Below are 21,235 nucleotides of genomic sequence, written 5' to 3'. Positions count from 1 at the left end.
TGTGTGAGGCCAGTTGCCAAAGTCAATACATTCCTGCAGCATGCCAACTGCACGCTCCCTAAAAACTGTGACATTGTGTTGTGTGATAAAACTACACATTTTAGAGTGGCCTTTTACTGTGACCAGTCCAGAGCTCCTATCATGCTGTTTAATCAGCATCTTGATATGACACACCTGTCATGTGGATGGATTATCTTGGCAAAGGAGAAGTGCTCACCAACGTGTTTTTTTGTTGTTGTTGTTGTTGTTGTTGTTGTTGTTTTTTGTGATACAAATTTGTGCTCAAAATCAGATAAATAATTCTTGTGTGCATGAAGAGTCTTTTCATTAAAATTGTGAGAAATGTGGGAAATCATAAGTGTTGCATTATTTGTTTAATATAACAATTCATTATTATACAGTAGATATTTTCTAAATGCCTGATCTTTTTAAATGTAGTTTCAAAAGCTTTCTTTCATTTGTTTTTTGGTCTAATTTAAAAAACAAAATATAAATGTATTGACAGTAAAAATACTGGATCAGTGTATTATTTACCCACTGTAGAATGTAACTCATTCCCCTGAAGCTCAAACTGCCAAATTCCCCCCCAAAATTTTAAAAATAACACAAAAATACAGAGAACATGGCCTTAGGATCCTCAATGGTAGCCACAACCCTGTTCAGAAAGAGAGCGATGACTCATGCAGTGTGTCACAGTAAATCTTTATTTCTAGTGCAGACAACACATAGTGCTCAGTGCTATTGGTACTCCCTTTGTCTTACAAGGTGTCACTTTGTTTCTTTACATTGTTGAGAAAATCCACAATAGAAGTGAGAAATCAAAAATGTCACATTAAAATGGTTCCATGTTTGGACAGCATCCTTCAGTGTCATTTCAACACTAACAGGTGATCCTTGCCCTCGGTCTGGGAAGACGCTTAATGCTGTCGCAACACTGGGACAACGACACATCACATGTACACAGTCATCAACATCAGGCTGAGGGTTAGTGTCTTTTGATGATCACATTTACATCAAACTGGGATATGTTGACATATAAGTGAACATCTGTGTTTAACCTACAATATATAACAGTGATATGACTCATCCCTCTTTAAAGTAACAGTAGTTTCAGTATGAAGGCCTGATTACAACCTTAAAGAAGAATAAAATGTAAGGATGTGTTTAACGGAGTGAAATTCAAAAGACTTATGCGCTTTCACTTATTCCAAATGTGCCCCTAAATACCATGAACCAGAGAGGTGTTTCATAAAGATAGCTCAGAAAAGCAGGACTTACTGTGATAAGCCTGGTTCGAGTAATTCTAATGAACCAGGATCAAGCTTGAAGAAAATTAACTCTCACTCGCGCTGGCCAGAACTGCATCTCTGCAGAATTATACAACCCTGATTTTTTTTTAAAAGGATGCTAATTTGCTAATCCTTCTTGACATAAACTCAACTGAAAAAGGTAAAAAGACATTATGTTGGGACAGGGTCAACAAAAGACTGGAAAAGTTGTGGAATGCTCCAAAAACATCTGTTTGGATCATTCCACAGGTAAACAGGTTCAGTGGAAACAGGTGATAGTATCATGACTGGATATGAAAGGGGCATCCTCGAAAGGCTCAGCCATTCACAAGCAAAGATGGAGCGAGGTCACTTTGTCAAACACATGATTGTATAAAGGATATTACTACGCTCAGGAGAACTTCATAAAACTGTTGTCAGTAAATACAGTTTGTTTGCAAGTGATTACATTCTGTTTTAATTATGTTTGACACAGCATCCCAACTTTTGTTGTCAGTGAGAGGCTGAAGGTGCTTCTCCTTTCTTTTTCTGTTTGTCTTATCATGCACTGATTCGCTTAGCCGAACAGCCAGTCAAAGTGATTTCTATCATCAAAGGGCACTGCTGCCGATTTACATTGGCCAGTGGTCTGACATGGGCTAATGTCAGGGTCCTAAAGCTCACCAATTAACATACTAATTTGGTTTTAGGAGAAGTCAAATGCTGGAACTTTATGCTAAGCTAGGCTAATTGCCCACTGGCTCTACCTCCATACTTAACACAGAGACATGTCTATAGAGGACTCTGTTTCAATGTGACTGATGGGACTATAACATTGGTACAGAGACTTATTTAAACCTGCTTAATGAAACAAAACTGAGCCTGATTTATACTAAGGTAAGCCTGACCTAAATGGTCAAATTGCATTATGAAACACCTCATTGGAGAAAATATATGGAAGTTTCTGAAAAGACTTGAAAGGGTTGCTGATGATCTTCTAAAACCTGAGTTCAAGTTTGTATGATGCTACAAACTGTATGATCTCTCAAAACTCATTGAGAAGAAGTTGTGTGTAGTTTCCCATCACAGTGAAAGCTGGCACATAATTTTGGCACTATACAAAGTTTGTGCTTTGAAGCACATTGCACTTTTTTGGGAATATCTCACCAAGTGAGGGTCACTATAGTACATACTGGTGCAATATTTGTCTGACAAGAGTCTATTTGACTCTATTTGGCAGCATACATAAAGTGTCTCCATAAAAAATCTTCAGAGGCTTCATAAATTATTCTTTATCAATATATCCATAAAATTCTGCAAGGGTGGATCCATAAGAATAAATACATATAGCACTAACACACCACATTGTATGTACCTACTCATGCACAGTTGCACACATAAAAAACACACATGCTCACACTTTAAAGTGTTTTCACATGTGTAGCCACTCGTATTTAAATTATATTGTGTCAAGCAATGCCATTAGAAATGTAATAACATTACCAAATATAGATCTTTTTCTTTTTTTCAATTATTCAATCCATGTATTTAAAGGTGCAATCAGTGATATTTTACTGTCCCTTTGCATAATACTTTATATCAACAATGGTTTGCAGATGTTGATGATCAGTGTTGCTCATTCCTCCTCACTGACTGCTGTGAGTTCAGGTTTTCTAAACAGACTCCTTACACAATGCACCCACCAGAGTAGTTTCTCCAAAACCTCAGTGAACACAAGTGCCTCAGATTCTTTCACTTGTTTAATAAGCCTGTGGGTATTTGAGATCCAGAAGTATATTAATTTTTACTTTTTTATGAATGATAAATGGATTACTATAGGAATAAGATGTATAGATAAATAAGAAGGGGTTCAAACTCAGGACCCTCTTGCTATAACCATGCTAACTGCTGAGCCACTGTGCCCGTCAAGAGCCATGCAATACTGATTGCAACTTTAAACTGCATGGAGTAGAATATTAGTTCAGCATTAATTGAACCTTTCTTGCATTTTAATATCCCTTATAAAAATGTATTAGTAACACTTAAAGATAATTTTGTTATAAAGGGTTCTGAAACATCAGGATACGAGGCCTCACTGAAAATTCAACCTGTGATTAAGGGCAAAGCTGAAGGCATTAAGACCCAAACACTTACGGAGTTATTCAATTACAGGGCTGCTGGGAGGTCTGGCAAGTACAGGTATAAGAAAACTATACAGTGGTTTCATTCTTCCAAGGGCCAGTTCGTATGTTTCCTGTAGCATCTGAACCAAACAGGCCGTCTTCCTGGAGGCTCCTGTTTCGACCGATGGTACCTCGTCGGTTGACAGTGGCGTGCTGCCGAGGCAGAGTATTTCTTGGAAAACCTTGATGCTCCACCTCTACACTGAGATGATCCTTTTCTTTTTCTGTCATCTTTGACATGCAGCTGTATGTTTTGGGGTCTTGCTGATATTGCAAGGTGAAGGGATCGAGTTTGTCACAGCAGCTTGTAGTGGAAGAGTGATCAGCTGAGCTGTACATGTGCCACTGGCAGGTGTGGACCCCATGAGAAGGCAGGAGGAGGCTGTTACAGGAAGTAATGCTGTCATGCATGTTGTGTGCGTGGCTGTGGCAGGAAGTCATTGAGTCTTGTACACTGTGACAGGAGGTCTGGTGTTGCAAACTGTGGCAGGAAGCCAGCTGCTTATCCAGGTGAGGGCTTGGGCAGGGAAGCTGGATGTCTGGGTGATGGCTGCTGGAAACCAGAGGTGAGCCTTCAAGGTGGTGTGCAGCATGAGGGCTGTCCAAGTGGGAACTATGCACACTCCCATCCATACTAGTGGAAGTCATGTGAGAACGGTAGTCTTGAAGGCATGGGCGTGGGCGGTTGAAGGAGCGTGACTTCGTTCTGTTATTAAGGCAGCTCTGTAGAGGCAGAGTTGGACGAGGGAGCTCATCAGAAAGCGACTGTGGACATGGTGAGGGCACTCGCTCAGGGAGAGGTGAGATAGGGGTTGGGGTAACGGGACCCATCATGGTCACACAGCATGGACCTGTGTGATTGGGTGCAGGGCTCTGGGGAGGTGGTGTCATTTTGTGGTAAGAACTCTGGACAAGGTGAGGAGAGAGCAGAGGCTGCTTGCCTGAGCACGGGGAGCTCAACTGGCAGTGTGGCTGATGGAGCTCCTGCCTCTGGCTCTGTCCATCCCCATTCCCGTCCTCTGTCTTAGACTTGGACGGGCAACAAGCCCACCAGCGGTGCCATACATCATCACGTTTGGCACAGTGCTGGATGAGAAGAAAGAGTCCTAGAGTGACACAAAAAGCCCCATACAGGCAACTGAATATCATATCCAGGAAATGTCCCAGTGAAACCGCCAACGCTCCTAAAGCCCACGTAGCCAAGAACAGAAAGAGGGTGAAGGCTGTGGCCCGTAGCTGGGATTTAAATGAATGCTCATTGGCCAGAACTGAAATGCCTGTTGCAAATGGTGGACAGTCCACAGCAGGCCCAGATGCTCCCCCAGTGTCGGCATGGCAGTGATGGTTTGACTCACTGGACGATAGCTGCTGCTGCTCCTCACTCAGAACTTGCAGCTCGTATTTCCTCTCTGGGTGGCTTTTTAGCTGGATATAGGTGCACAAAAAGTACACAGACATGACTAAGACCAAAAGACCCATGGGGGCATAGAAACCTCCGAGGCTCGGTTCCCATGCCATCCAGCAACTAAAAAAGACACACACAGACAAAAACATTTATTTTGTTTATTAAATGATGAGTGAAAACATGATTGTTCTGAAATAATGAGTACTTACTACAAAGCGTTGTCCCTGCTGCCATAGTTATCCATACCAAATGCTGCTGTAACTCCAACAATTATGAGAGGGATTCCATCACTCACAAGATAAAATCTGCAAAAACAAGTGAAAATTAAGTGTCTTAATGTTTTTGTAAAGAAACACTATGATAGTTTAACTGCATGATTTGCCATTAAATCAGTACTTCTGGCAATTCTCAGATTTCTCAGCTTGCACTACCATTAGGTCAAAATCAAAGCAGAAAGATTTTTGGAAATGATGATGCAGACACCCACGTTTGCCTCCTAACTGACTCATTATCAGTGTATATAGCATCACTGGTAAATGTGAGTATGGCATGTGTTATGATTTCGAAGTATTTCAGTTTGTACATTGAGGGAAAGGATGGCATATTGTCTATGTTCAGAAAGACAAAAACCGACACTGGTAATACGACAGTGATAAAAAAGAGAGACAAAACAGCTGACAATGTTTTGATGAAAACAGCATTACTCTGTGAAGAGCTTTCACATTGCACTGCCTCATCATTTTCATCTTGTTTTCAGAAAAAAATCCCTGTCGTCTTGCTAACAGCCCTAGTATCTGTAACACGTATAACATGATCTAAAAGTAAAAGTAAGTCTGTAACTACATAAAGTAGTAAATGTGAAAATTGTTTATAATATTTTCTGTAATCAAGCAATCAACCACAGAGTATCTGCTTCCTGTTTACACCAGCACGTTCATGCCCAGTGTATGTGAATGATCATGTAGTATGTGTTTTCAGGAATGGTGCTAAAACATTTGTTTCAAAACCCTGTTTTCGAAAATACCCGTAAACATGTGGACTAGGTCTCAGCTTTATTTTGTGCATAGTACTAGTGTTGCCACTTGTCCCATATAATATGGAATGGTCCTATATTGAAAATATAAAATGCTCTGTCCCTTAGTGAATTAATCAGGGGTGTGATTTTGTCACTTTATTCTAATGGATTTCGGGGCTTTAGAGACTCAGAGACTTAGATTACGCCTGGGGAGCTGTATTGAGCAATTTTTTTCCAGTTATTCTTTTTTTTTATTAAGTCCCCATTTACTTCAGTTGTTTAGGAGAATGCTGCAACGCTGTTTTGCTGTGAAGGTCTTGAAATGTTTAATTGATTACGAAACCTCACTTGACTTTCCATTGGCAAGGGGTTGAGTAGATAATGACAGAATTTTCATTTTTGGGTGAAGTGTTCCATTAAGATGAGATCATATTATTTCTGTCATCCTATTATATTCAACTTGAACTACAGAAAAATGGTGAGCTTTCTAAATCATTGGGCTGTCAAGAAGTTGGTTCTATTAGCAGCTAGGGGGTGATTCATTGGGACAAGAGGCACCAACTCCGATCAATAAGTGATTGAATTCTCTACGATCGAATTGTGAAATGAATTTATGTCACTGAGTAACTAAATTGTAAAACGTGTTCAATTTCAAATTCAGGATTTTTCATTTGACTTTGGTTCACAGCTCCTCACACTGTTACAGTGCACTGAGATTTGTCAGTGCATGCTGTCAATGCTCTGTTTGCTTTCTCAAAGTCAGCTGAGAATTTCTTAAAAGGAAGGGCCATGGGCAAGTGCATCACTGCTATAATCCATAATCCAATGCAACACAGTTTCAAAACATTCAAGCTGTCTTGATCAAACTCTCATGATGGTTTTGAGCAGAATACTGCTTGTTGACAGAGTGAGTGAGTCACTGAAGCAGTCATGACTAATTCACACATTGTAAATAAGTGATTTATATAGAACATTTGTCAGCTAGCTTACATCTTACCTAAGGATGGTTGGTTTGGTGTGAGTCTGGCCAGACCCATTTCTGTCCTGGTTCCGAAGGGGGTCTTTGGACACATCTTTACAGATGTTTCTAGCTGTAAACGTCAGCCACAGCATGGTAGACATAGAAGCATAGTGGAGTACGATGCCAACCTAAAACAGAAAAAGATGTAGACAAAGATTACAATTAAGCAATGTGTTCATTGTCCAAATCAGCACGTGTCATAGTGTTTTGTACAATTATTTTTGTATCTTGCTGGTAACTGAGTAGTCACAATGTTATGTTAAGAGAGTGAAAACAGAGATTCCCTAAGCTGCTTTTCTTTATTCTTTATTCATTATTCATTATTCATCTTTATTTATTCACTTTTTGCGCTAGTGCATTGAGGTACACTAATATCACAATTACAATTAATGCATAATTCACTTTGGCTTAAAGCTGTCTGCAACTGCTTGACCAACAACTGATTTGAAAGTGCTGTGAAATACTACTATGCTGAGAAAGTAGGAAAACAAAGACTTACAATCTGACACACAAAAGGTAAGTTGATCTGATTGATGCCTCCAGCAAAAACTCCAAACGTCAGCCCCGTGTGAAAGAGGAAGTTGAGGAGTGTGTGCCAGCCATTTCTGCTGATGCGGATTATGCTGCAAACAATGAATAGAGAACAATTTACAGTGTTTCCTAGCCCCTCAATAGGAACCACCACCCAACCAGTGAAAGGTACAAAATATTTTATTTATGTTATTTACCTAATTTATGTGTACTTGTTATATTTCAGCCCAGTCTTTACTGTGTTTTGCTGTCATTTATGGTAGAGCAAGTTTCTGTCTTCTCCTTTGCTTTGGTTAAAGAGGGCAGGGCTTAAGCCAAGGTGAAGTGAAGATAGCCTTACTTGACAACAACTCATTATGTTACCCTTAGTACAATAAAAGTTTCCCAACAAGAGTAATCTAGCCCTCAAAAACTAAAGATGGACAGTCATTGACGCCAAACATTTGAAATTTAGGCAAAAAAATCTGCGTTTTTTTAAATGCATCCAACCTGAATCTGGATACTGTAATATTGTAATGAATTGGCTAACATCTGCAACCACCGCCACATCTTTACCCTAAAGGCAACCTTGGGGAAACAGTCACAAAGATGGAAGTCTTTAAACCTACTATGTATCCACTGCTATACACTAAGTGGGTTGTAGAAATGAAGGAGACCTGTTTTCCTTTTAAATTTTTTTCTTTCCTTCAGTGTTATATATATACCGATCAGGCATAACATTATGACCACCTGCCTAATATTGTGAAAGTTCCCCTTGTGTAGACAAAACAGCTCTGACCTGTCAAGACATGGACTTAAGACCTCTGAGGGTTTCCCGTGGTGTCTGGCACCAGGGCATTTTATAGTGGATCCTCTATGTTGGGGGGTGGGGCCTCCATGGATCAGACCTGCTCCAGCACTTCTTACAGATGCTCGATCAGATTAGGATCTGGGGAATTTGGAGGCCCGGTCAACACCTTGGGCCCTTTATTGTGTTCCTCGAGCTGTTCCTGAGCAGTGTTTGCGGTGTGTCAGGGCACACTGTCCTGCTGGGGGGCCACTGCCATTGGGTAGTGTTGTTGTGATGTGTCTGAGGTGTACTTGGTCCACAACAGTGTTTGGATGGGCGGTGCATGTCAAGTGGCATTCACATGAATACCAGCACCCAAGGTTTCCCAACAAAACATTGCATTATGATGAGATGATCAATGTTATTCACGTCACCTGTCAGTGGTTTTAATGTTGTGGCTGATCGGTGTATGTTCTTGTGAATGTTAAAGATTTTGAATGTTAAAAAGGTAAAAATCTGCACCAACAGAAGCTTGAGTGTGACATCACACTACATCACCATGTCACATATCTGCCTAATTAATGCACTGTGGCAAGTTTGGCATTAAAGAATTGATTGAGCACAGCTGTTCTGTTGTTTTTAACGGTACTGGCTCAGGTGTGTATGAGATGACTAACCACACTGGGTATTCAGGAGGGGGACCTTAAAAAGACAAAAGCTAAAACAGAGCGTTTCAGACAGAGGGGGAAAAGAGTGCAACACTGGACAGTACGAGAAAACTGATATGTTTTGAGCATTAAAGCATGTAAACCTATTCTAATCAGGGTTTCCCCCAAAAAACTTGTTAAGCCTGGTGGTAGGGTGGCCCACCGGTGCCCAAGCGTGTTTTTTTGTGTCAGGGGCCTGACCCTGACCATTGACTGATGGCAGGGCCCTATAGGTAACAGATTCATTCATGGAGTAGTAGAATTTAGAAGGAGTGACTCCATAAGGCTTTAAGATCAATGTTAAAATTTGAAAATATTATCATTATCATGTGTTATTATAAGACATTTATGTAACACCAGGTCTTACAGATTGCACTCTTGAAATGCTGTTCAACCAACCACAAAAATAAATAAATAATAAAAATACTATTTAGATAAATAATATCAACTGTCTGCACTAAAAACTAAAAAACAACTGCCTGGTGTCTCCAGAGATTTTTTATTTTTTTCCTCAGAGATTTTTACAATCTGGAGTCACGTAAACATGACCACGCGTCTGTTTCCGGTCAGTCGTCATGGAAACGTGACAATCACGGATCTACCAAAGATACTCTGTAATCTACTGTTTGGACCAGAGAAAACAAACGTGTGTAAACGCGAACCGTACGAGCTGAAAAATGAAACGCTGGGTCATTTTCACATCTGGTGAAAGCACCTCGGCTCACAGAAGTCCGGAGCTCTGACGCTGCAGGGGACGACGTGCTAACAGCTACTAGCCGCTGCAGCAGCTGGCTGAGCCTCTAGAGCCGCGGCTCGGCTCAAGTTAACCGCTACGAGGTCGATGTCGACTTTGTGCGTTCCTCTCGGTCAGCTGGTGAAGCGGCGGTCTGATGAGCATGATGTCCGTGACATGTCCCGTTATGCGCAACGAAGTTGTGACGTTGTCAGGTGATGAAAAAGACACCTGATCACGTGTTGATGGAGCGCAAAAACTGATTTAAAAAAAATAAATAAACGATGCTTAGCCTGGCGGGGGGGCAAGTAAGACCTGGCGGCCCACCAGGCTTATAATACACTGGGGGAAACCCTGCTAATAGTAACTCAAAATGAAATTATGAACCTGAAAATGAGCATAATATGTCTCCTTTCTTACCATCCACAAACAGAATTATGTGAGCGTGATGATCTTTCTCAATAACACAAGGAAACTAAAAACATTTTAAAGGTTTATCTGTAAACAGCACAACCTAAACCTAAACTCACAGAAGAAGGATGTGCTCCAATGTTTCTAAATATACAGTATAAGTACAATGCCTACATGCCATATGTACACTAAAAAAAATATTGTTTGCTCTAGCTTCCTGTCCCTACTTGTCCTGACAGGAACATTGGGATTCATTCACTTTCCACTCTACAAGGAATTCTCATTTTCAGCTGATACCAAGTATTCCAACTGTAAACAGTACCTTTTCAAAACAATGCAATCAAATTTCACACTTCACAACGGGGCAAAACATGGATGCTTACTCTCTTCTGCCCTTTTTTCCATCTACTTTGAACTCCTTGCTGCAACTGTCTGCAAACCATAAAATCAGTTCATATGCAGATGACATGCTACTTTACTTATATAACTACAAGAAGCCATGAACCTAAACAGAAATTCTCTAAAATGTCAAAATTATCCATTAACTGGTTCAAATAACCACTTGCCAAAAAGAGCTGGAACCATGCATTCGACCATCACCCATCCCTCCCTCCACAGGATATTGTCATCCCTCCATAAGATACCTTGTATTAATATTTCCCCAAGCTGTCAGAACTGGTACATATTTTTAACCCACTTATCAAAACAATAGAACACAACAAAAACAGATTGAGTCTCAATAACTTGCAGAATTGCATTCCCCAAGATGACAATACCACCTAAAATAAATGACTTCTTTTCGTCCACCCTCCACATGGTTCAGCAACTCGCTGAATTCATCAACAAGAAGATTTGAGCAGAAAAATAAAAAAATCTCGAATTAAAATAACCAAATTGGAAAAAGACAAAAGGCCAAATGGCCAATCATTTACAAATTCTAACCAATCGATCCATCCTTAGGAACATTGCTATCCCTGGCTTGACACTGAACAACAACAATGCAAAGAACTACATAGCTCAACAACCACCTCCAGAAAACATATTGAATAAAATACTACTACAACTATATCTCTGACAGCTTGCCCAGTATGAACAGAAGAATGTTTAAGACCTCAGTATGCTTCAAACAAATTGGCATGTTGTCAACACAAGGCTGAAGTGTTCAGAATGTCCAGCTGGATTACACAAAGGGGCAGAAAATCACTCCTTGATGGCATTCATGGTGTTGCACTTAGTTGTTCCCATGAAATGTAAAGTCGTGTGAAGATTGAAAAGGCAGAGCCTAAGAGTGAAGTTAAAACACTGCCTAAATTCAAGCCTGCACACACCTGGCCATTGCCCACATAAAGTGTTTTGCTATCCATTATTACCGCAGGTTCCACCATTGTAAAGAGGATTTCACATGCCGTTAGACCAGGTGCATACTGAGGCCTTTACGACGGCCTATTGCTCTTTCAATGTACTTATATGCAGGTAAGTATTGTACTAAGATTGACTTTAAAAATGTTCTTCTCACCTGTGGTGGAAAATATAGGTCATGATGGATACCAGCAGGCAGAGCAGCATGACTGCTGTGCAGGCATACACCACTGGATGCAGGTAATCCCCGGGGTATGGTGGGAAGGACAGCACTCTCTTCAAATCCTGCGGGAAGACAGAAGTTCACAAATAGAACACAATAATTAGATCCACAAAAATGAAAATATAAAGCGAAACGCAGAGATATATGCCGTTGTTCAATGAAAAAAGATTACTTGAACTGCTTTAGTGCTGCCAAAAGTTATATAACACAATCCAGATGGTCCTGCGTTGATCTCAGACAATCACGACTTTTGTGTTGCATTTGTCTGCCTATTTTTTTCAGCTTAAAGGCATTTTGAGAAATTTCTTTGTGAGTGTTAGATGTTCAGCTTAATACTATTCTCATGTCTATTGGTTAGCCTAAGTAAGCATAAAGACAGGCAGGGCAAGGAGCTACAGCCTGAAAAATACACCTACCAACACCTCTACAGCTCACTAATTAACATGTTGTATGTGGTACAGACAGAAATGTTTTAGGGGGAGTCATATGCTGGAACTATTTCTTTACAAATAACAGTTTGTCCCACTTGACCATTGCTTCCATTCAGGTTGCCAGCTATGCGGTCAGTGAGCACATTATTTGATATGTACAGGCATGATCTAGCAAAACTGGCAACCTCCCTATTATGACAATGCTGTGTTAACGTCAAATTGAAACAACTTTACCAGTTTCCAGCTTTTAAATAGCCCTCACGTCAACATCAAAGTCATTGTTGCCTTACATTGCATGGGTATTTTTAACCCCCACCTGATCAACTTCACAAATATACAAACATCCTTAGTCCCCCCATGACATTAACACTATGCAACACAAATCACCAACATGGGTTCTTTCCATCTCTACCATCCATTCTATGATGTGAAAGTGGCACAAGACTCGACAAAACTGTGCATGGTTACTGCGCTTGACTGTCCAACAATACATAGTTACAGCATGCAACTCCCTCTAAAAACACTAATGCCTTCTGTGACATTTAAAACAAGATACAATGTGCACATTTCCCAAAATGTTGACTGGTGGTTGGCTGGTTGGTTGGTTAGCAGAATTATACAAAACCTACTACAGGGATTGCCGTGAAAATTGGATGGAGGACGGGTCTCAGCCCAGAATAGACCATTAACTTTTGGTGCGGATCTGGATGAAGAGAAAGATCCAGGAATTTTTTCTCTTTTCTTTAACATTGCGAGATAGAGCACTTTTCTTCATGGGGAATAATGCATGGATCTTGAAATGAAAAAGATTAGGCATATATATTTAGGTAGCTGGTTTCAGTAAGTGAGTACAATTCGATGTAGATCTAAGATCTAGTAAGCTTAAATTATGGTGAAGCAGTAATGGGTGATTTAAAATTTAGACTGACTGGCTATCAAATTTGATGTCTGCCATGTCCGTTGTTTACAATGATTACGTTACTGTTACTGTTTTTTTCTGACGTAAGTGAAAAATTACGTAGTAAGGTTAGCGATTACAATGATTCGCTGCACCCACATAGTACACAGCCTGTCGCTCAGCAGTTTGCCAATTCAGTAGCACAAAGCACACAGACCCTTAGTCGTAGAACTTCCACAGATTCATTCAGCGGCTAACCCAGTTAGCATAAAGCACACATCCACAGCAGTGAGCAATAACTGTCTATTTTGCTTGTTTTTATATGATTGTGGCATTAACATAGGCTAGTATATAGGCTCATTAAACTAAAAAAGCTAAGAGAGCTCATTGAACATAGTGAACTAGCTGCTAACACACATCTCCCACCTGACTTGTCTTGCTCTTACTGGTTTCTACAATCTCAACAATTCAAGCCTTTAAAGGGGCTCTGTGGAACTTCTGTGTTGCCCTGGAAGATGGTTGTTAATTTATAGTAGTGGACTATTTCTAAACTAACTTTAGCTACTGTTACTCTCTTTTGGCGGCGCAGAAAGAAGCACTGAGAGGAGGCTTTCGATAACATGCATAAAGTCGCGTCCTTTGGACTGTTGCTGAAAATCCTTCACTAAGAATACCACAGTCCAGCAGCATTAAACAACTTAAACAAATTGTCCACAGGCTTGTATGAGAGACAAGGAAGGTCTCATTTTTCATGTCACGTTACAATCCGCTCACATATGGCCAATGAAAAACTGATGAATACATGTAAATTGCTACAAACTGTTACATAGAGCCCCTTGAAGAATGCCTGGAAGAGAAAATGATCATGTTTCCTCTTTGCATACAGCCAGTGCTGATACCAAAATTGCTGATATGAACCATCAGCTCTCATAACCTCCATCCTCACTCATGCTAGTCAGAATGACTTCACGAAGCCTGCAGACTTGCTGCTGGAGGTTAGAATGTGCTGCATGTTTCCAAAGCCCTGCACAATTACTCAAGTCTCTTTCAATATGAGTGCATTAATTAAATCTCCTGACCTGGTCCTCAGATCTAGCAACACACACTGAGAAACTTAAATGTAAATTATTATAATTAAATAGATTGCATGATTGAAGCAGCCCCCTCTCAGCCTGCCATGGATTTAGACAGGGAGAGTCTTTGTGCAACTGCTACTGTAGTTGTAGTGTTGCCTAAGTGCACTGACATCACTATCTTAAAATAACTCAGTGCACATCATTAAACATGTAAAACATGGTAACAGTGATTTCAGTGTCTCCTGAAATATGAAATCAGATTAACAAAAGGCACATTATGAGATCTTGTTTGGGTAGATGTGTGTTTGGAACACTCAGGCTGGAACAGTTTTTCTTATCAGAACCCAACTGCACTTTTCACCCAGCCAGCTCTGGGTGATCTGATAAGATTAGAGGAGCTGTTTTGTGGAGAGAAATAATTTTACACATGTACACATCATGACCTGAATAAATATTAATATTTTATGTACAGATGTCAAATTTCAATGTCAAAGTTTTTGAAAAACTTCATATGTATATAAATGTCTAATAGATGTCTAATGTCAGATATTTGTGACATTCTTTTGTATTAATTTACAGATTGCTAAATGTGTGTGCACACACTGGCTGATACACACAGATCAGGTTACATTTGCATGTGGAGTTTTGAGACCCTTTCCACAATCTCCAGCTCCATTCAGAGTCACAAATGCCTGCATGCATGCATTTATGTCCTGGTGGAAATATGAAGATACGGTATGGTGCATGCAGATGCAGTGGCCGGCAGGTACTTTGAATATTTTTGTTTTTAATCGGTTATTTTTTTGTCTTTTTCACTGAAACGTGTATTGCTTATGTACAGAAATACATTAATCAGCATTGGAAAAGGAAGTGGGGTTTTACATTGAGAGCAGCTGACAGGGCGCAGCACTACAGCAGGAACAGGAGAGGTGGACGCTGTGTTTACGTAATTGACGCTTGGTGTTCACATTCAGCCAAAGTGGATGGACAGTGTTTAACTGCTGTCAAACTTTTAATATGTAGATGCTGACCATGTTGTCATCACCATCTTGTTGCTGGTGTTTTCATTCACCTAACCAAATTCAAAAATGCATTAAAAATAATTTCCTGGATACAAGTTTGTGTTGTATAATGGCAAATAAATTATTTTGCTACCTTGTTGCCTTGAAAAATAATATAATCAAGACATTGATTTCTGATATTATTACTGTATACTGATACTGAGCTAAGATTAGTGTAACTCCCATTGAATAGAAGTCAAATATTCCCTCTCTTTTATCTCTGTTTTGGTCACCAACTCCTAAGAAAAACATCAGGTTGATTTAGCCACCAAATGCTCCTGCTAACTAGCTAGCTTTGTCTGCTGTTTGGTGCTGGGCAGGTACTGTATAGTGCAGTTTTTCAGAGCTTTTTCTGTGAAAGCAACTGCCAAAAATCAGGCGATGAGAGCTGCACTTAACCTACTAATAATAATCAGGCAGACTGATGTACAGTAGTTCATTCTGTCATGCCATAGAACCAGACTCACGTCCGAGAAGAACTATTAAAAACATATATGTAGTATCACACTATAGTGTAAGAGTGCCAGACCACTGTATTGTTGACATATTACTTCATTACAATACACACAGCCTGTGTAGTATAAAAACAGTTCATGATAGAAAACATGTTCTGTAACACTCAAAATGTCTGTTAACCTTCACATCCACTGATGAAAAGCACCAATCTGTCCATTTGCAATACAGTGTATGCACTTGACATCCCTTATGCATATTGCCAGGGTCATTCCCCTTGAGTGACAAATACGCAAATAATCAGCATCTGCCATCCTGTATTTGCATGTAAAAACAAACATGGAAATCACAGCTCTAGTGCGATCCACTGCAGCAAAAAGAAATAATTCAAGCTTTTAACTGCTGCACTCAAACATGAGATTGACATCAATGTTCTAATCACTCGCGAAAAGAAGGTGAATAAACAGTATTTATAAGAATTTAACGTTAGTCCTTTAATCTACACTTTTAATTGACATTTCGTTGGCCATTTTAGTCCTTCTGGGTGTTGGGAATTGGCAAATGCATGGAGCTACTCACAAATCACTGCACTTGTTTAGCCAAGCTCAGATGACTTAGCTGTGGAGGCAGGACTGTGAAAGAGGCTTAGAGAAAGTGACTCATATACAGTAAGTGATGTGCATCTCCTGGACAGGTCTAGCATTCCCTCTGTGTTAAAAGGCAAAACGTGCCTTCAAACAACAGTTAGGCCTTGTCTGTTCTTTCTCTGGAACACACTCCTGCATGTGCATAATTCAAGCTGAAGATTCCTGTGGAGACAGGAATCAAGAGCTAACTTGGCTCCATCTTTACGACAGCGTCAACTCGCTTTTCCTTTGTGTTCCAAGGCCCTGTATTTTAGAGACACTGTCACGTCTTCCTTCTCTCATCTCTCTCTCACTCCGGGACAGCATGCTCTCTCATCACGCTCCACTGAACAACCCATCTATTAGACAGAGCATGACTGATTAAATCCTTTGCAGATCCCATAAAATGAAAAAATACAGGCCTGCACACACAGCAGCAAAGATCTGTGTGCACTACACTCCACTTATCTCAGATGACCGACCGCACACTGTCACAAGGTAAGATTTTGTAATTAGGCTTCCTTTGTTCTAAATCTGAATTTAGAGCATCAGTGCTTATCACCAGCTTACAAGTGTCACAGGGACTCCAGATACAAGTTACAAGATGCATAATCATATTTTCTTCTAAATCCATTTTACTGGTCAAAGGCAGAAGCATTCATCTCTTTTAAAGTCCTCCTGCCTCTTTTATTAGTATCAGGAATGTCCTGGGCTGACGTATAGGGACTGATCAAGAAATGTTTTAATTGACTGTTATCATCTACCATGGAGCTTGATTAATTTGAATCCAGTGACACCATTTTCCAAAACACCACTTTGTACTTCGATATATCTTATTTTCCTAACTAGGTGCCTTCATGCGACCATATTTTTGGACCTGATCTGTAATGGCTCAGAGGAAAACCCACCTGAACCCAACATGCACAAATTGATTTCAAGATGAAGAGACCAAGGATAATTGGACCAAAAGAAAAACTAGATTGGTATTTGGTAGAGTGCATACCTCCGCCAAGGCCAAACAGTCCACTTTTGTACTCACTCACAGATACAAGCCATCTAAATATGCCTGATTCTTTTCCCTCCAGATCCATGCATTATTCATTACGAAAATGTTGAAAAATGCCCTGCCTCACAATGTCCTGGATCCATTCCGATATCCAGATCTGCACCAAAAGTTAATGGGGTCTATTCTGGGCTAAGAGCCATCTTTTCGTTTGAGTTTCATGGAAATCTGTTAAGTAGTCTTTATGTAATCCTGCTGACAAACCAACCAAGCAACCAACGGACATAACCCCCTTGGCGGAGGCAATTAGACCTACTGAAAAACTACCCAAACATCAACATGTTCAGGTTGGATGACTAACCAGGTCTAGCTAGCAACTGACCCTTACATAGTCCGAAGGCTCCAGGTTCATTGTGAGGCAATTAGTTTGTGGTAATTTGGTGAAAGAGGCATTTCAGTGATTTAGTATTGCACTTCCATAAAGTTGGGGAAGTAAGATTAAGACAGTCTACAACCATGCTAGCAGATCTATGAGGCTGTACTTAGGCACAGTGGTGCTTTGAGCTAAATGTTCACATCACTTTGCTAATGATGACAAAGTTAACACGCTGATTTTTAGCAGGTAGCTTATAAGGTTGAACATATTCATCATCTTACTTTTGTTACTTTTCCTAGTTAGCTCCAAACACAAAGTACAGCTCAGCTAAGGATGATGGGAACGTCATTAGTTTTGCAAGTATTTGGTCGTAAACCAAAACCAATCCAACAAATTGGATTGTAGGCATGATGGGCAGTAAAGGAATTGAGGCGGGGGGGGTGCAATTGCCCTTATTAGCAAAATGATGAAATTGCACCCCCCTCATAGTTAGTCTGTCTGACTCATTGATCCCTAATCTTGCCGAGGTTCAAAATCTGGGTCAACAACCAAAACATTGAATCCTACACTTCCAATAATGCATATTCAGATGTTCTGAAAAATCTTGAGTCTCCAAGTCCAGTTGACATCACTTGAGTAATTTTGTTGAACTTGAAAAAACTAATTTAAATCCACTGAAGAGTTGTTTTCACGGTACTCCACCTGACGAGTAAACTGAGTTTGACACGTAAAATCAGTGGAGTGTCCCTTTAATTTAGGTTTGTATTGTGTTTACATGGTTAATTTGACTAAATTATTTTGTCTATAGTCAAATAAGTAGAAACTAGTGTGACTTAATTACAAATTAACTATTAAATAATGGAGCAAAGATTGGAGAGTCAGGGAGGTCAGTTGGGGCCCATAGCTCATTTTTGCATCAGGGACCCCTTGATGCCCCTGTTTCTAACATGCATCTTTGAAAGTTTGAAAGTTGCCACTGAGCAAACCACAGTTTCAGTCAGTATTATCCACACTGACTGTGAGTGTCAGTGAGCAGAGCTATAGGTTAAAAACAAATAACTGTTCCTTTTGACTGCTCAGTGTATTTGCATTCATTTGCATTTGGTCATTCAATTTTCTTTTACGGGTATTAAAAAAACAAAAATAATCCATATTTGATTTTAAAATAGAAACATTTAAATACAAGGCATTTTTCCCTTTCATGGTAGAAAGAGAATTTTTAAAAAAGGCTAGAGATTAATTTTCTATTTCATATAAAAAGGAATAAAGTCACTTGAAAACTCTGAGACCGGATGTGGTTATTTACAAGAGAAGAAGATTGCAAATGTGCCAGACAGTGTTGTTACCCCAGGTTAAAATTTGGAACCCTATTCTTACATTTTAGAAAAGGCAAAACAAGACCTGTCTTGTCAAAAAACTGACATAAAAAATCATTGCCTCTATTTCAGTAGCATTATGCATGTTTACCACAGTGTTTAGTTGAAAACTACGTTTAAACTTCAGTCTAATTACTGTACCAATGCAGTGCTAGAAGAGTGTCTTGTGGACAAAGAGGTAAAGGTGCAATTATGTTTTTATTCTGTTTTTACAAATGGAATAAAAACAAAAAAATTCTGCATCTGAATTTGAAACCGTCTTTTGGCCCTATGTATAGTTCCTGCTTGAGAATAAAATTAGAAATATTTGCTCTGAGGTTTCCCCTTCACTTGTCACCAGAATTTTCTCAAAAAAAGAATGCACTCACAGACCATAGGCACACAGACAGGCAGTCACTAAATTATATGAATTATTAAAGGAGCACTATGTAGTTTTGGGGAAGAAATTTTAATCAGAGGAGAAAGATCTTTTTTCTGCCTAAACAGACTAAATAAACAAACTCTCTTTGCTTTCATGACTGAATAATCTGAATAAACAAACTGACCTTAAAGGACAACACAAGTTATACTGTTTTACTTTTTTTATATGTGGCGGACACTGCCACTTTTCTAGCTTCTGGTGACCTTATTTTCCTCTGGGAACAGCTTGTTTATTCACTTATGGTAAAAATCAATATTTCTGAGTTTGTACTATTACCTTATTAATATTGTAAATATAAAAGTTCTGAGTTTGAATTTCTTCTACAAAACTACATTGTGCATGCTGAACTGAGTACATGTTAAATGGGTGCACTTGTTGAAGCACTTTACCATTAGCCTTAGTGGAGTTACACTTCAGGTGTGAAGCTCTGGTCTCTCCCGGAGGCCCCTGCTGCCCCCCCTACCCTGCGCCCTCCGGCTCCATGAACAGGATGAAGAATGTTGTTTGTTTTGTTTTGTTTTTTTTTTGTTTTTTTCAACTTGGTGTTCTTCCTCCAACACTCCGGGTGCAGCAGAGGATGATCCGATCACAGGAAGTCGTCCAGCCGGCCAGTGCTCTTCCTCCAGCTCGGCGGCTCCAGGAGCAGCGCTGACGGGCAGCCACGGCCTCCCGGTCCTGACTCCATCTGCACGGCGGGCAGCACTGACCGGGGAGCAAAGCACAGGATTCATCAGCCACTGCGTAGGCACAACCGAGCCTACACTTCACATGTTTGTACAGCTTTGAATGACACGAGTGTGGGCGGCGGGGAAGGATGACAGATCACGTTCAGGATACATCGAGACTGTTTCAAAATAATGGCAGCCTATCATTAAGAGCGACGACTGATTGGCAGGAGATGTGAAATGAAAGAGTCAAGTAAAGAGTGGTCCTGGTCACCATTTTATTAGTGTAGTAAAGAGAACGTGGCTATTAATAGATCTGACAGTGCGTTTGCGCTCTGACTGTGATTTTGAACAGAGAATGGACAATTAGCTATTCAGTTATTTCTCCAAATATGTACACAGAGAAGCGGTTAATGGATCAAATGACAGATACAAAGATGATCACACCGTGTGTCAAGAGAAGCAGAGTGCTGAGTTACCTGTGGTGGTGTCCTCTCCTGTCAGCTGAGTGAGAATCCGGACCCTCGTCAATCCAGGTCAGTGAAGATAGTGGCTGCGCTCCATTCGCTTGTAACGATGTGCCGCATGTTACGTAGAGCAAGGGCGGGGAGACCCGGCTATCAAGAGCGGGCGGCATAGGAGGAGGAGGGTGTGACGTTTGAGCTGCCAGATGATAACATGTTGGACAGCACGGGCCCCTGACTCTCATACGTTTGGGAAATTACATATTCAGGGTAAATAATGGTCAGAAACAAAGCCAACTTTTCTGCACTTTTTTGACGAACTGAAACAAAATAGCGCCGTAATAATGTATTAACAACAAATTAAGACCCTTAATTTACGAGATTAATATATTGTGCTGAATAAATGAACTCTGGCACTGGAAAATATGAAGAATTGTTTTGTCTGGATTTGTCTTTTTTTCATTTTGAATTGTCTCTGTCTATGTGGGCGGGGGAGAAGAAGCAGTTGTGGTGGTACTGCTCTTTTTACATTTATGTTACATTCTAAATGCATTCTTTTACTTGTGATGGAGCAACTTTAGACTAGGTTCCCATTCCCTGTACATGTGCACATACTTTGCCAATAAAGTTGATTCTGATTCTGCTTTTACTCCAGTAAAATATCTGTAAAATCTGAATATCAGTGGTGGAAAAAGTATTCATACAGAAAAAATGGTCAATAAAAACATGTCATGATCAAAAAATATGAAACATTGTTACA

At 40.1% G+C, this 21,235-nt stretch overlaps 1 protein-coding gene across 2 annotated transcripts; it reads right to left on the bottom strand.

The window, feature by feature from the left end:
• Positions 1 to 685: 685 nt before the first annotated feature.
• On the bottom strand, positions 686 to 21,066 carry adgra1a (adhesion G protein-coupled receptor A1a). 2 transcript variants are annotated; one of them, XM_084341657.1, is made up of 7 exons: positions 20,491 to 21,066; positions 19,736 to 20,048; positions 11,560 to 11,687; positions 7,392 to 7,515; positions 6,869 to 7,020; positions 5,066 to 5,161; positions 686 to 4,976 (listed from the first exon to the last, which is right to left on the bottom strand). In XM_084341657.1, exons 2-7 carry the CDS (start codon positions 19,736 to 19,738, stop codon positions 3,479 to 3,481), a joined length of 2,001 nt encoding a protein of 666 aa, XP_084197783.1. In that variant the 5' UTR covers positions 19,739 to 20,048; positions 20,491 to 21,066; the 3' UTR covers positions 686 to 3,478. The 2 variants fall into 2 exon arrangements, with proteins under 2 accessions (XP_084197783.1, XP_084197784.1); XM_084341658.1 differs by having other exon boundaries at positions 19,736 to 21,066.
• Between the last annotated feature and the right edge of the window lie 169 nt (positions 21,067 to 21,235).

Source organism: Pagrus pagrus (genome assembly GCF_965226575.1).
Source record: "Pagrus pagrus genome assembly, chromosome: 21".
Classification (NCBI taxonomy): domain Eukaryota; kingdom Metazoa; phylum Chordata; class Actinopteri; order Spariformes; family Sparidae; genus Pagrus; species Pagrus pagrus.
Note: the sequence above shows the minus strand (reverse complement) of the source record. Positions and strands in the feature narration are given on the sequence as shown.

Excerpts from the sequence above, each read along its gene's own strand:
- adgra1a (XM_084341658.1), bottom strand. Across the intron at positions 7,516-11,559 it reads ACCTATATTTTCCACCACAG|CATAATCCGCATCAGCAGAA; the intron begins GTGAGAAGAACA and ends CATTGTTTGCAG. Across the intron at positions 4,977-5,065 it reads AGCAGGGACAACGCTTTGTA|TTGCTGGATGGCATGGGAAC; the intron begins GTAAGTACTCAT and ends TGTCTTTTTTAG.